Genomic DNA, 13,429 nt, shown 5'->3' with positions numbered 1-13,429 from the left:
TGAAAGGTGATACATAAATGCAACTCTTTCTTTTTTTATGAAAACTATACCTCTAGAAGATCACCACTCAGACCCCTTCTTTCCAGGCTGAAAAGCCCAATTTCCCCAGTCTTTTGTCTTAACTCAGACTCCTGATACCGGGACTCGGCCTTACAGCCCCTCACCTGCCTTGACCTAGGATTACAGACACCAGAACTGTGTAGTGATGTCTTTTGAAACATAAACTCTCCCTCTTTCTGGGACCGCAGGGGATTGAATGTATTATTAACCTGAATTTGGCAACTGGCCCTTGAAAATTATCAGACAGTAATTTTAGTTTTCTTATTTTATTAGCAGTGCCCTCTTATAATAGGGGGTGGCAATCTCACCAAGTGGTACAACACAGGACAGGACATACAGCTTTATGTCCCTGAACGCAGCATCTGGTGCCCTCTGCTGGCAGCAACTGGGGACTCGCACTTAGAATCATGCACCACAGAAGGAGGCCATTCAACCCATCCTGCCTGTGCCGGCTCTTTGAAAGAGCTATCCAATTAGTCCCACTCCCCTGCTCTTTCCCCATACCCCTGCAAATGCTTCCCCTTCAGGTATTTATCCAGTTCCCTTTTGAAAGTTACTATTGAATCTGCTTCCACCGCCCTTTCAGGCAGCGCATTCCAGATCATAACAACTCGCTGCGTAAAAAAATTCTATCTCCCCACTGGTTCTTTTGCCAATTATTTTAAATCTGTGACCTCTGGTTACCGACCCTCCTGCCACTGGAAACAGTTTCTCCCTGTCTACCCTATCAAAACCCCTTTACAATTTTAATTATTAATTATATAATTTATTTGCCTAACTTCTACCTAATCACAGTAGCCCATGCATATCATTAAATAAATGTGAAAGTTTTATGTTACAAATGTGGACTTATGTTATTTTTTAAACCCTTCATAATTTTAATTATAAATTAACTTTATTACATTATTTGCCTTTTTAGTGCCTAACCGCAGCATCCATGAAACATACGTGAAAGGTTTATATTCCAGATGTGGACAGATGTTTTTAAAACCCATCATAATTTTAATTATTTATAATATATTAGACTTTATTACATTATTTGCCTTTTTAGTGCCTAACCGCAGCATCCATGAAATAAACGTGAAAGGTTTATATTCCAGATGTGGACAGATGTTTTTTAAACCCTTCATAATTTTAATTATTAATGATATATTAGACTTTATTACATTATTTGCCTTTTTAGTGCCTAACCGCAGCACCCCATGAAATAAATGTGAAAGTTTTATATTGCAGATGTGGAAAGATGTTTTTTAAACCCTTCATAATTTTAATTATTAATTATGTATTAGACTTTAGTACATTATTTGCCTTTTTAGTGCCTAACCGCAGCACCCCATGAAACAAATGTGAAAGGTTTATAATACAGATGTGCACAGATTTTTTTTTTAAAAGCTGAAAGGGACGTCTGCAAATTCTCACAGGTCCTCATTGTGATGCAAGAGCCACTTAGCAGTTGAAATAATTATTCATGAAACCGCCCAGCCCACTCAACTCATTTATTTTCTAACCACATTATATATTGCAGGAGGCGGGTGGAAAAAGAGAGAGAGAGAGAGAGAGATAACCAAATTTAAAAGGTGGAAATTAATAAATAATTAAAGTAGCAAATGAACAGTTTCCTGGCTGTTGTAACTTGTCGGTGACGTGAGTCACAGGGAAGTGGGAACTCAAGTTAATTGCAGATCCAGTTGGACAAAGAAAATTTATTGCATTTGTGTTTTTTCTTAAAGCCCAATCGATTGGATTCTCTGTTCCAACAGTGTAGAAGGGTCAGTTTCACAGGTTGGTTGGTTAGTTTCAGTGAAGGTGTGTTCGCCATGGCGCAGACACGTCTCAGCAGCTGCCTCTCTCCCTTGTTGGGTTTGATGCTCCTCTGCCCACCACCCATCGCCAGCTCTCCGGGAGACCCGGCTCCCCCGGACGACTGCTTCGGCTCCTACAACGTCTCCAAGGGGACCTCCCTTCATCCAAAGAGCTTCGAGGACGGGGCCGACCTGCTGAGCATCCAGTCGGTCAACAGCTCCCAGCGTTGCCTGGCCGACTGCTGCTCCGTCAAGCGTTGCAACCTGGCCCTGCTGGAGGAGAGGTCGGAAGGAAAGATCATCTGCCTCCTCATCGACTGCTTCGACAACCAGAAGGCCGTTTGCAAGTTGATCTCTCGCCAGGGATACGAAGCCAGCACCAGGTCTCTGCCTGTCCAGAAAAGCGACGACCCCAGTGCCATTCCAGCAGGTAATTTTAACAACCGAAGGGTGTTTCCTGTAATAGTGAATCATCCCTTCCCAATCGTAACCTGATTCTCTTGGGACAGGCTGTTTATGTGCAAAGATTCTAAACGGCGACATGAGAGCTGCCCTCTTGGCAGTTGTGTACAGGTGTGAGTGAAGTAGACCATAATGTAGCCGTGCATTTATGTAGGCTTTAGAAGTAACATAAATAGGGCGCTATCTCAAGGTGATTTAATATAACCTCACCTTTCTACATCCTGAGTGCTCCTAGTACTTTCACTTGGGGAGATTTGAGGGATGAGGTGGATAGAAGGACCTATACGCTTTTAAGCTTGAAAAAAGCTACTTGTAGAATGTAACCTTTGTCTGTATTATTCTCTGGGGGAGGAATGAGAGTCTCAAAACTGAGTTTAAAATAAACCATTAACTTTTTTATTAATTAGTGTTTATCTTTATCATGCCCCCACCCTCCCCCCTGCAATTTAAGGTGAGAATGGGAGGGGTGTTTACAATCTGGAAATGATGTAATGCACCTGCAAATGTTATTAAAAGAGAAATAGTTTTCATAGCAATGTGTCTTGGAGACTTTTCTGGCTGGTTTATAGGGAAAGGATTGGCAGAATCGGATTTTGGGTGATTGTGCCAGTATCAGGGTGATTGTGCCAGTATCAGGGTGATTGTGCCAGTATCAGGGTGATGCTTGTTGACGAAATCTCAAATCGAATGGTTAGCAATCAAATCAATAGCTCTGTCAAATAAGATGCTGGCCAATGATGTGAGAATCTTTCCCTCTCTCTACATTTTGTTGGAATGAAGTGTTTGTCGTTACCTGCATCCGCATGCCCATATCAAACATGGGAGGACAGAATAGGAGGCCATTCAGCCCCTCGATCCGGTTCTGCCATTCGATTGGGTCATGGTTGATCTGCGCCTCAACTTTATTTACCCACCGTTGCTCTAAATCCCTTGATACCCTTCCTGTACAAAAATCTATCGATCTCTGAAAATTTAAATTGAACCGGAATCCACAGCCTTTTGGGGAGAGATTTCCCCAACCCTTTGTGTGGGGGGAAAAAATGTTTCCTGATTAATTCCTAAATGGCCTAGCTCTAATTTTAAGACTATGTCCCTTCCAAGGCCAATATATCTTTCTTGAGGTGCAGTGCTGAAAAATGAATGCAGTACTCCAGATAGCATCTGTACAAAAATCAACTTCTTTTACTTTTGAATTCCAACCCCCTTGAGATAAAGGCCAACATTCTATTAGCCCCTTTTTGATTACTTTTTGTACCTGTGCACTAGCTTTTATTGATCTGTGTACATGGACAAAAGGTTCTGAATGTTCCTTGGTATATCTTTTTCCAGTGAAATATTTATAGGATCGACCACTGCGTGTTCAGATGGCTTGAACTATTTTTGCTTCATAGTCCCAAAGCATTGCGTGGGTAAAGCTGATTCCCAAATCCTTTTTTTAACGGGACCTTGAAACATCCCATGTTGCTTTCCGTCACGCTAAACCCGCTACACCTCATTTGCTGTCGTGTAAAACCTTTGAGCTTCCAACATTATGACATGAGATCAACATTAAATAACAAACTTGGTTTCATAACGATGATTTAGGCGAAGGATGCAGGATATTCTTTACTTCAAGGGGCATTGTCTCAACTTGATAATGTTCAAAATTCATGGAGTTCTGACATTTTTTTCTTTAAAAAAAAACTCTGAACACACTCATTCTTTGCACTTTAAAATTGTGCCTAGAGATGAATTCACTTTTAAAAAAAAAAAAATATTTGTCTTGGGATGTGAGCAACATTGGCAAGCCAGTAGTTCTAACCCATCCCTACCTGCTCTGAGGGGATTAAGAGTCAACCATGTAGCATGGGATTGGCATCATGTGTAGGTCAGATTGGGAAGGGTGGCAGATTCTGTTCCCTGAAGGACTTTGGTGAACCAGTTGGGTTTTTATGACAATCCACCAGCTTTCATGGCTATTTATCTGGTTCCAGCTGACAAATGATCAGATTAATTGAATTCAATTTCACAACTTGAACTGTCCAGGTCGCTAGTACCATAACCACTAGACGTACCCCACATAACACCACCAACTTGTGCGTACAACTTTGGACTTGATTTTTTTTCAGTACCAAATTCTTTCGAGGGAGTTGGGAGATTAAAGACTTGAGAGTAAATTTGTTAGGGTCACTGGGATAAATCAGCTCTTGATATTTGCCACTCTGAGTTAAATTTAGAATTTTGTGTACATAGGAAACACACTGATGTATTTGCATTTAGGCGCACTCAAAACATAGCATGCCATGGAATAATAGAATTTTTTAAAAAATAGAAACCTTTTTGAAACTTTACAGTAAATAACCCAAATGGAATAAATTGATGGGAGCTGAACACCTGGTGGGGTCTGATGGAGTGAAGGTTTGCCAAGTAAATGATTGCTGGTTTGTGTCTGAATTTTTTCTTGTCTATCAGTTTAAAATCTTCACAGTGGTAGAATTTTGTCTGCCTTGCATCTTAGGGGGGGGGGAAAAACAAGAGTTCTGTCTTAAAGATGCACATCTTTGGAGAATTATTTACGATAAAGACATGTCTTTGGAGAACTATTTACGATAAATGATTGAAGTGCAGTACTCTCTGAAGTTAGCCTTCGCTTATTGTAAACTGAGTTTGTGATATTTGAAATAATAACTGACTTTTTAAACTTTTTTTTCCCCAAATTTACCTGGATTTTTTTGGAATCCAATTTTTTCCTCTTTACTTTCTCCTGCTTTTTGGAGCTTAAATAGAATCTTAAAAAAAAAAGGCTCAAAACCTGTTTTTTTTTTAAATCTACAATTAAAAACATTCCATGGGGGAAAAAGTGCTGCCTTGTTCCTGGGGTATGCTAACATATTACAGTCAGTGCCGTATCTGGCACACGGACTTCTGGATTATGGCTTTGGTTAAGCTGCTTCACGGTAGCTGAGAGGGTATCTTTCTATCTTTTTTAAAATAAAAGATAGATCAGACTCTTCTAAATAGAAACTGTGGAGGAGCAAAGTGATTTAAGGGCTCATGTACAGAAATCACTCAAAACTAGTGGATAGGTACAAAAAGTAAGTTTAAAAGGCGAATGGATGGTTGGCCTTTATCTCAAGGAGGGTGGAAGTTACGCTACAGTTATATAACGCTCTGGTTAAGCTGCGTCTGGAGTACTGCGTTCAGTTCTGGGCTCCACACCACAGGAAGGATATGTTGGCCTTGGAGTTGGTGCAGTGCAGATTCACCAGAATGATACTGGGGCTAGAAGGGTTAATTTATGAGGACAGGTTTCTTAAACTAGACTTGCATTCCCTCGAGTCTAGAAGATTAAAGGGTGATCTAACTGAGGTGTTTAAGACGATTAAAGGACTGAGAGGGTAGATAAAGAGAAACTATTTCCTCTGGTGGGGGAGTCCAGAACAAGGGGGCATAACCTTAAAATTAGAGCTGGGCCATTTAGGGGTGATGCCAGGAAGCACTTCGTCACACAAAGGGGAGTGGAAATCTGGTACTCTCTTCCCCCAAAAAGCTTGAGGCTGGGGGTCAATTGAAAATCTCAAAACTGAGATTGATAGATTTTTGTTAGACAAGGGTATTAAGGGTTACAGAACCAAGGCGGGTAGATGGAGTTAAGATACAGATCAGCCATGATCTAATTGGCAGAACAGGCTCGAGGGGCTGTATGTCCTACTCCCGTTACTATTTAGTGTTGTCTTATCACAAAATTTAAGAACATTTTAAGATTGAAGATGAGCAATGTTCCCTGAAATGCAGCGGAGAAAATTGTGATGACACTGGTCAGGTTTGACTTTTGTGGATTTTACCTTTTTGTTGTCCTCGTGATTGTAATGTTGACACTTGGACATGAAACTATTTTCTTCATACACTTTGGTTGTATATGGCACGAATTGGATGCAGGGTGACAGCTTTCTGCACTCTTCCTATATTTTTTTCTCCTCTTTCCCCTAAACATCTTGCTCCAAACTCGATCACTTGTTACTCTGCTATTTGAATTGTTCGACACAGAAATTAGTATTAATTTGGGGAGCTCGAGCTATCTGGACTTGCAATTCCTCAGAGCTTGTTTGCAAATGCCATAAACTCATTCTATCTATATAGGGTACATAGAGGTGGCAGGAAGACTGTCTTTGTGAGATGCCCCATATCTTACCCATCCCCATCTTCCAAACAGATTCATTTAACACAGGTCAGTCGTATGGAATTGATGACGCTCCCATCGCTACCTTTTCTAGCCTCTTGTGCATTCCCAACTTTAATCGCTCCACCATTGGCGGCCGTGCCTTCAGCTGCCTAGGCCCTAAGCGCTGGAATTCCCTCCCTAAACCTCTCCACCTCTCTCCTTTAAGGCACTCCGTAAAACCTACCTCTTTGACCAAGCTTTTGGTCACCTGTCCTAATATCTCCTTGTTTGGCTCGGTGTCAGATTTTGTTTTCAAGGCGCTATATAAATGCAAGTTGTTAATCTTTGCTCTTTTAGCTGCTAGCACATCCTTAACTTCTAATAGAATATTTTCCAAAATCGTTTCAAATTTAGGGTAGAAATGATTAGTAACACATTCAGACAATAATAGTAACTTCGCCAGTAATACTAGGGTGAATTGGATACCAAGGTTTGGGGTTTGTGAATCCTCTCGTTCTGGGGTGCCGCAAGCCAAGACATAAGGTCCTGATCCTAATAAATACGATCTCTAGACAATTGAAAGTCCAAGCCCCCTTGCTCTAATCAAGGACCAGTATTGTCCTAAGTGAGAGGTTTACTGTGTCTGTTGTCCCTTGTTACTATATCTCGCATTCCGCACGCTCAAAATGAAGCTGGAAGTATAGTGGGAGAGTTTGGGGTACTAGAGCAATGAACTTTGGGCCAAAAGGCCTTTGCCATCCTTGACTTGTGTTTTGTAACAGCTGGTCTGAGATTGCCTGGGAGCAGAGACGACTTCTTGTAGAGGCCTGACGTGATACTGACGAGCAGAATGAGTAGGGTATTGGGCAGGACTGCCAATCCATGATGTCATTTGGGTGGGATTTCATGTCCAGGCCACACACTATGCCAGTCCTCGGGCTGTCTGGCACAGGTTTCTAAAGCAGACTATTTAGTGATAAAGGACACCTGGCAACTTACCATGAGAAGCCTCCAGCATCAAAGGGCCAGTCAATTGAATGCATGCAGTTCCCCTCTTGAGATTGTCACCAAACTCTGATATCTTTCCTGTTCTGTGAAGTAACACCTTGCTTCCCCCCCCCCCCCCACTCTCCTCTTTCCCCAGACCCTAGCCTGGGGAACAGGGGGTGGGGAGAGATGGGCCTACCATAGGCCATTCCAATTTCAGAATCAATTTTACAAAATCAGATTGATGCTAGTCATCAAATAGTTAAAAACTAGGATAGTTTTGAATAGTCAGGGGAGGTTCTATAAGTTTTATCTATTGTCCTGTGATCTGAACATTGGCATGTTCGTTCAAATGCGACACCCACATAAATGTTTGAGCTACAGGAAGTGTTTGATCTTCAGAGATACAGCTGCCTGTATTGTGTCCTCAAACCATGCCAACAGTAGATCCAGCAAAACTAGTCTGATCACCATATTCAGTCCTTGTCAGTATATGGATCCTGAGCCCTTAATAGGTCAACAAGAGCACAATCCATGGAATTGGGTGCAGAACCTGCTGAAACTTGTCTAAGACCTTTGGAAAAGGATTTCCAAACCCATTGACTTGAATATAGGATTCCTAAACCCATTGACCTGGGGCTAATTCTCTCTGTTTTGCAGTTGGGTGATCGGATTATATTTTTAGATCAAAAATGTTGATGCACCAAAAATATATCTAGGAATTGTGTTCTAGATTTTCTGCCCATTTTTATCCAATGGTCTGAAACGGCAGACTTCTAAACTGGAAGTCTTTGGCTGTGAGGATTATTTGTGACCAGATAAGACAGTCTCAAAAGTTCCTACTGGGCGAAGTAGCATAGGAACAAAACTGCCCCTAATTTGACACTAAATCTTGCACTGACCACAGGATGGCTGCTGTGGGGAAAATGGGAAGGAATTGTCCTGGTGCAGGAGAAGAGATTGGGCAGAGCAAGGACGGCCTCACTTAAAATCTGACTGTCTTATAAATCCTTGATGTGACCACGAGTACCTACAAGTAGGAAAGCATCTCGCACCCTCTGTGCTGAATTCCCTTATTTTGGATGCGTAATATACTATTTTATTTACCCAAGGTCAAAATACCGGTTCTTTCAATGGTTTGAAGTTTAATGTCTAAATGACAGATGGTGGGGTGGAGGAAGGTGTGCCTGTGACTAATGATAGTTACATAATTTAAATGCACTTTACAACTATGACAACTTTCATTTTATATAGTGCCTTTTTTAAAGTAGTAAAACGTCCCAACGAGCTTCACTGGAGCGGTTTATCAGACAAAAATTGTCACTGTGCCACAGAAGGAGATATTAGGACAGGCGACCAAAATCTTGATCAGAGGTAGATTTTAAGGAGCGCCTTAAAGGAGGGAAGAGATTTAGGGAGGGAATTCCAGAGCTTAGGGCCGAGGCAGCTGAAGGTACGACCGTCAATGGTGGAGCGGTGAAAATCAGGGATGTGCAAGAAGCCAGAATTGGAGAATTGCAGAGATCTCTGAGGGTTGTAGGGCTGGAGGAGGTTAGAAAGATAGGGAGGGGCGAGGCCAGTGAGAGAGATTTGAACACAATGATGAGAATTTTATATTCGAGGCTTTTCCGGACTGGGATAGATAGACCTGCTAAAAGAATGATGACAAAACAATGCTGAGGGAGAGGCAGGAATGTTAAACGAGATAGATAGGATTATATAGGAGTGTCAAAGGGCTCTGGTATCTAGAGAGTAAACAAAGATTTTATTATTTAACTCCTCCTCCAACCTGCAAATGTTCCTGATGTGAATCTATTCTCTTCCCACATACACCAACAGACCCAATGTTTCTGGAATTCAAATCATGTGATCTGCATTGCACTGCACTGAGTGTTTGTCTCAACTACTGTTGTCAATAGACTAAACTAAACCAAACCAGTCCCATGAGCGCCCTATTGACCTGGAGGATAGTTTAGCCCTGTGCGTATACTGGAGTCAAGACATACTGAGCTTTGTCATTGCAGCGGTGGTGACGAGGATTTTGCTAATCCAGGACACAAGTCTGCTTGATTGACAGCCCATCCACCACCCTAAATATTCACTCCCTCCACCACCAGCGCACTGTGGCTGCAGTGTGTACCATCTACAAGATGCACTGCAGCAACTCGCCAAGGCATCTTTGACAGTACCTCCCAAACCTGCAACCTCCACCACCTAGAAGGACAAGGTCAGCAGGTGCCTGGGAACAACACCACCTCCAAGTCACACACCATCCCGACTTGGAAATATATCGCCGTTCCTTCATCGGCGCTGGGTCAAAATCCTGGAACTCCCTTCCTAACAGCACTGTGGGAGAACCTTCACCACACGGACTGCAGCGGTTCAGGAAGACGGCTCACCACCACCTTCTCAAGGGGCAACTAGGGATGGACAATAAATGCCGGCCTGGCCAGTGACGCCCATATCCCAAAAATGAATTTTAAAAATTGGGGGCAGATAAAATCTTGGTGCAGCCTGGCTTGTAAAGAATATCTAACCGTACAATGTAGTAGATGTGATCGTGTCAGGAAAGGATACTTGGAGATGTGTCACAGGAGGGTGGATGCTGGTTACAGGCCTGTCTGTGGTGGTGATGTTTGCTGGGAGCAATCGAGCAGCTCGCAAATGCCTCCGTTCTGTCCACAAGTGAGTGTGAGCTCCCTGTCACTTCAATTGCCTGACCCATTCGCACACTGGCATCTGTCTTTGGCCAAACACAGTTTCAATCAAGCTCAAGGAACAGAACTGTATCCTTCTATTGGGACTTTGCAACCCTCTGGTCTTAATATTACCTTTACTAATCAGACCTTAACTATAAACTCTCACTTCCTCTTCGACAGAGAGTGCTGGTATTATAGGATGGATATGTTGGCATTTCTGGGGGAGGAGGAGGAACAGTCTGGCCCTTGGGGTGGGGAACCTCTGAGAACGATCTGCTGGTGGGACCGCCTGCATCCTTTGTATTAGACCTGTTTTATTCTTCTCCCACTTCACTTTGCCAGTTTTTTGTGTTTCCGTTAGACCTGCCTCATTTTCACCAACTCGGCTATTCGCAGCTCCTCTGTTTTGTAAATCTTGGGTTTCTTTGATTTCTCCCCTTTTGCCTCAGGCTAATATCACCTTCCATTTAACCATCTCCTGTCTCTCCATTCAAACATATTTTATAGGTCTATTCTATCTCTCTTTTTGTGTGTTTCCTTCTCCCCTTGTTCAGTTCTTTTTTTAAAAAAAAATGCTGTTTATTTGTAATATCCTCCAGTCTCGATGAAGGCTCCACATCTGCAACATTAACTTGTCCGTTTCTCTCTCCAGATGTGGCCTGACCTGCTGAGTGTTTCCAGCATTTTCTGTTTTTTGTTTCAGGTTTCCAGCATCTACAGAATTTCACTTTTGATTGTTAATTTGGACAGACCCACTATTCGAATCATAGAATGATACAGCATGGAAGGAGGCCATTCGGCCCATGGTGCCTGTGCCAGCTCTTTGAAAGAGTGATCCAATTAGTCCCACTCTCCCACCCCCCAACTTTGCTCTTTCCCCATATCCCTGCAAATGTTTCCTTTTCAAGCATTTATCCAATTCCCTTTTGAAAGTTACTATTGAATCTGCTTCCACCACCCTTTCAGGCAGCACATTCCCAAATCATAACCACTCAGCGTTTTAATAAAAAACTCCTTCTTTTCCCCTTTTTTGGTTCTTTTGCCAATTATCTTAAATCTGTGTCCTCTGGTTACTGACCCTCCTGCCAGTGGAAGCAGATTCTCCCTGTCTCCACTATCAAAACTCTATATATAATTTTGAACATCACTATTAAAATCTCCCTTTAACCTTCTCTGCTCTAAGGAGAACAATCCCAGCTTCATTCCTTCCAGTGGTCCCCTCCCCCTGATGGGCGACACTGTACATAGTTGTGACTGGGGGAAGTCTGTATCCAAGAGGTCACTTTTTTTTTATTGAAGGAAATGCTACTGAAGTAACAATAGAACTGGCTTCATTGTAGATTTTTATCAGTAGTTTATGTAGTCATTTCCTGGTGAGTGTACAATACTGCCTTGTCTTCACATTGTGTAACAGGTATACTGATGTTCCATTTGGTCATGATACCCACCCCAGTGCGTGTAGCGTTGAGTTATGGAGGGAAGGCAGCTCGCAGCAATAAATAGATCTCTTAACTGTGAGAAATTGTGTTCTAAGTCGCGCAGTTAATGATTACATGGGGCTGTGTTGTTAAACCAGTCGAACAGGTTTGTGAATTATGGAGTCGGTGACTAAGCTTGTTAAATTGCAGCGCTGTACTTTGGAAAGGATTGAGATTTGTCTTTTTTTTTCTTCGTCGCTGCTTTACTGTGACTTTGTGTGAATCGTTAACATGAAAGGACAGTGTCTTTCATGAAAAGTGTATCCTTTATTTCTCTTCCTTCCCCCTCCCAACCCAATAATGACTAAAAGCTGCTTTTACGTTACAGCCCTGGTGAATTCAATGATGTGGAGATGCCGGTGATGGACTGGGGTGGACAAATGTAAGGAATCTTGCAACACCAGGTTATAGTCCAACAGTTTTATTTGAAAAGCACAAGCTTTCGGAGGCTTTCTCCTTCGTCAATGACGAAGGAGAAAGCCTCCGAAAGCTTGTGCTTTTCAAATAAAACTGTTGGACTATAACCTGGTGTTGTAAGATTCCTTACACTGGTGAATCCTAGACGATGAGGCCCACCATTCTGCACATGTGACCATAACTGCTTCTCGCCTGTGATGTCACTGCAGCTAATGGATGATGACATTGTGATTATGCCATGACATCACCTTCAAAACAGTCTGCTGGTGCAACACATATTACTGCCCCCCCTCACCCCCCAGAATAGGGGTTACCAACCCTCCAGGATTGCCCTGGAGTGTCCAGGAATTGAAGATTAATCTCCAGGACACAGCTGGGAGCAAAACCCAGGGGGGAAAAAAATCACAGGAGCATTACAAAAAACCATGTGTTTCTTTTTCTTTGAACACTTTTTTTTGTTTTATTAGTTACTTATAAAAATATTGAGTTGGGCGGGGGGGAGAAAGGCTGTTTACCCGATTGACTGATAGTCAAGAATCATCCAATGAAGAGTCTGTTTGCTTTCCAATCGCCAATCGCAGGACGTCACGAGGATGGACGTGTCGGGCAACCAATGGCAGGAGTGTGGGGGGCGGGACAGACGGTGGGAGGTCATGTGATGAAACCTCCTGGAATACGTCCAACCAGAGTTGGCAACCCTACTCCAGGGGACTGTCGGCAGTAACTTTAAAAAAAAAATCTATAGGCAGAGGAGACCTGATAGAGAACATAAGAAATAGAAGCAGGAGTAGGCCATTCGGCCCCTCGAGCCCGCTCTGCCATTCAATCAGATCATGGCTGATCTTCAACCTCAACTCCACTTTCCTGCCCGATCCCCATATCCCTTGTTTCCCCTAAAAATCTATCGATCTCAGTCTTGAATATATTCAACGCCTCAGCATCCACAGCCCCCGGGGTAGAGAATTCCAAAGATTCGCAACCCTCTGTGTGAAGAAATTCCTCCTCATCTCAGTCTGAAATGGCCGACCCCCTTATCCTGAGACTGTGCCCTCTAGTTCTAGACTCTCCAGCCAGGGGAAACAACCTCTCCGCATCAGAGCATCTCAGCATAGAGGTCTCTTTTAAAATTTATGAAGGTGTTTGACTGGGTAGACTTGGTTAAACTGTTTCTTCTGGGGGAGTCCAGAACAAGGGGGTATAAATATTGGTTAGCCACTAACCAATCAAATGAAAAATTTAGGAGCAATTCATTTACCCAGAGAGTGGTGAGAATGTGGAACTCCCTGCTCCATGGAGTGGTTGAAGCAGATCGAATTGGTACATTTAAGGGTAGGCTTGGTGCATAGATGAGGGAGAAGGAAATAGAAGAATGCGGGGGAGGGG

At 42.7% G+C, this 13,429-nt stretch overlaps 1 protein-coding gene across 1 annotated transcript in view; it reads left to right on the top strand.

Annotated features, from left to right (window-relative positions):
- The first annotated feature begins 1,587 nt into the window (after positions 1 to 1,587).
- Positions 1,588 to 13,429, top strand: part of spint2 (serine peptidase inhibitor, Kunitz type, 2) — a 31,495-nt gene continuing 19,653 nt past the window's right edge. The window contains exon 1 of the mRNA XM_067974987.1: positions 1,588 to 2,292. Coding sequence (XP_067831088.1) covers positions 1,878 to 2,292 — 415 coding nt within the window. The 5' untranslated portion in view covers positions 1,588 to 1,877. The remainder of the gene's footprint in view (positions 2,293 to 13,429) is intronic.

Source organism: Heptranchias perlo, chromosome 41 (genome assembly GCF_035084215.1).
Source record: "Heptranchias perlo isolate sHepPer1 chromosome 41, sHepPer1.hap1, whole genome shotgun sequence".
NCBI lineage: Eukaryota > Metazoa > Chordata > Chondrichthyes > Hexanchiformes > Hexanchidae > Heptranchias > Heptranchias perlo.
Note: the sequence above shows the minus strand (reverse complement) of the source record. Positions and strands in the feature narration are given on the sequence as shown.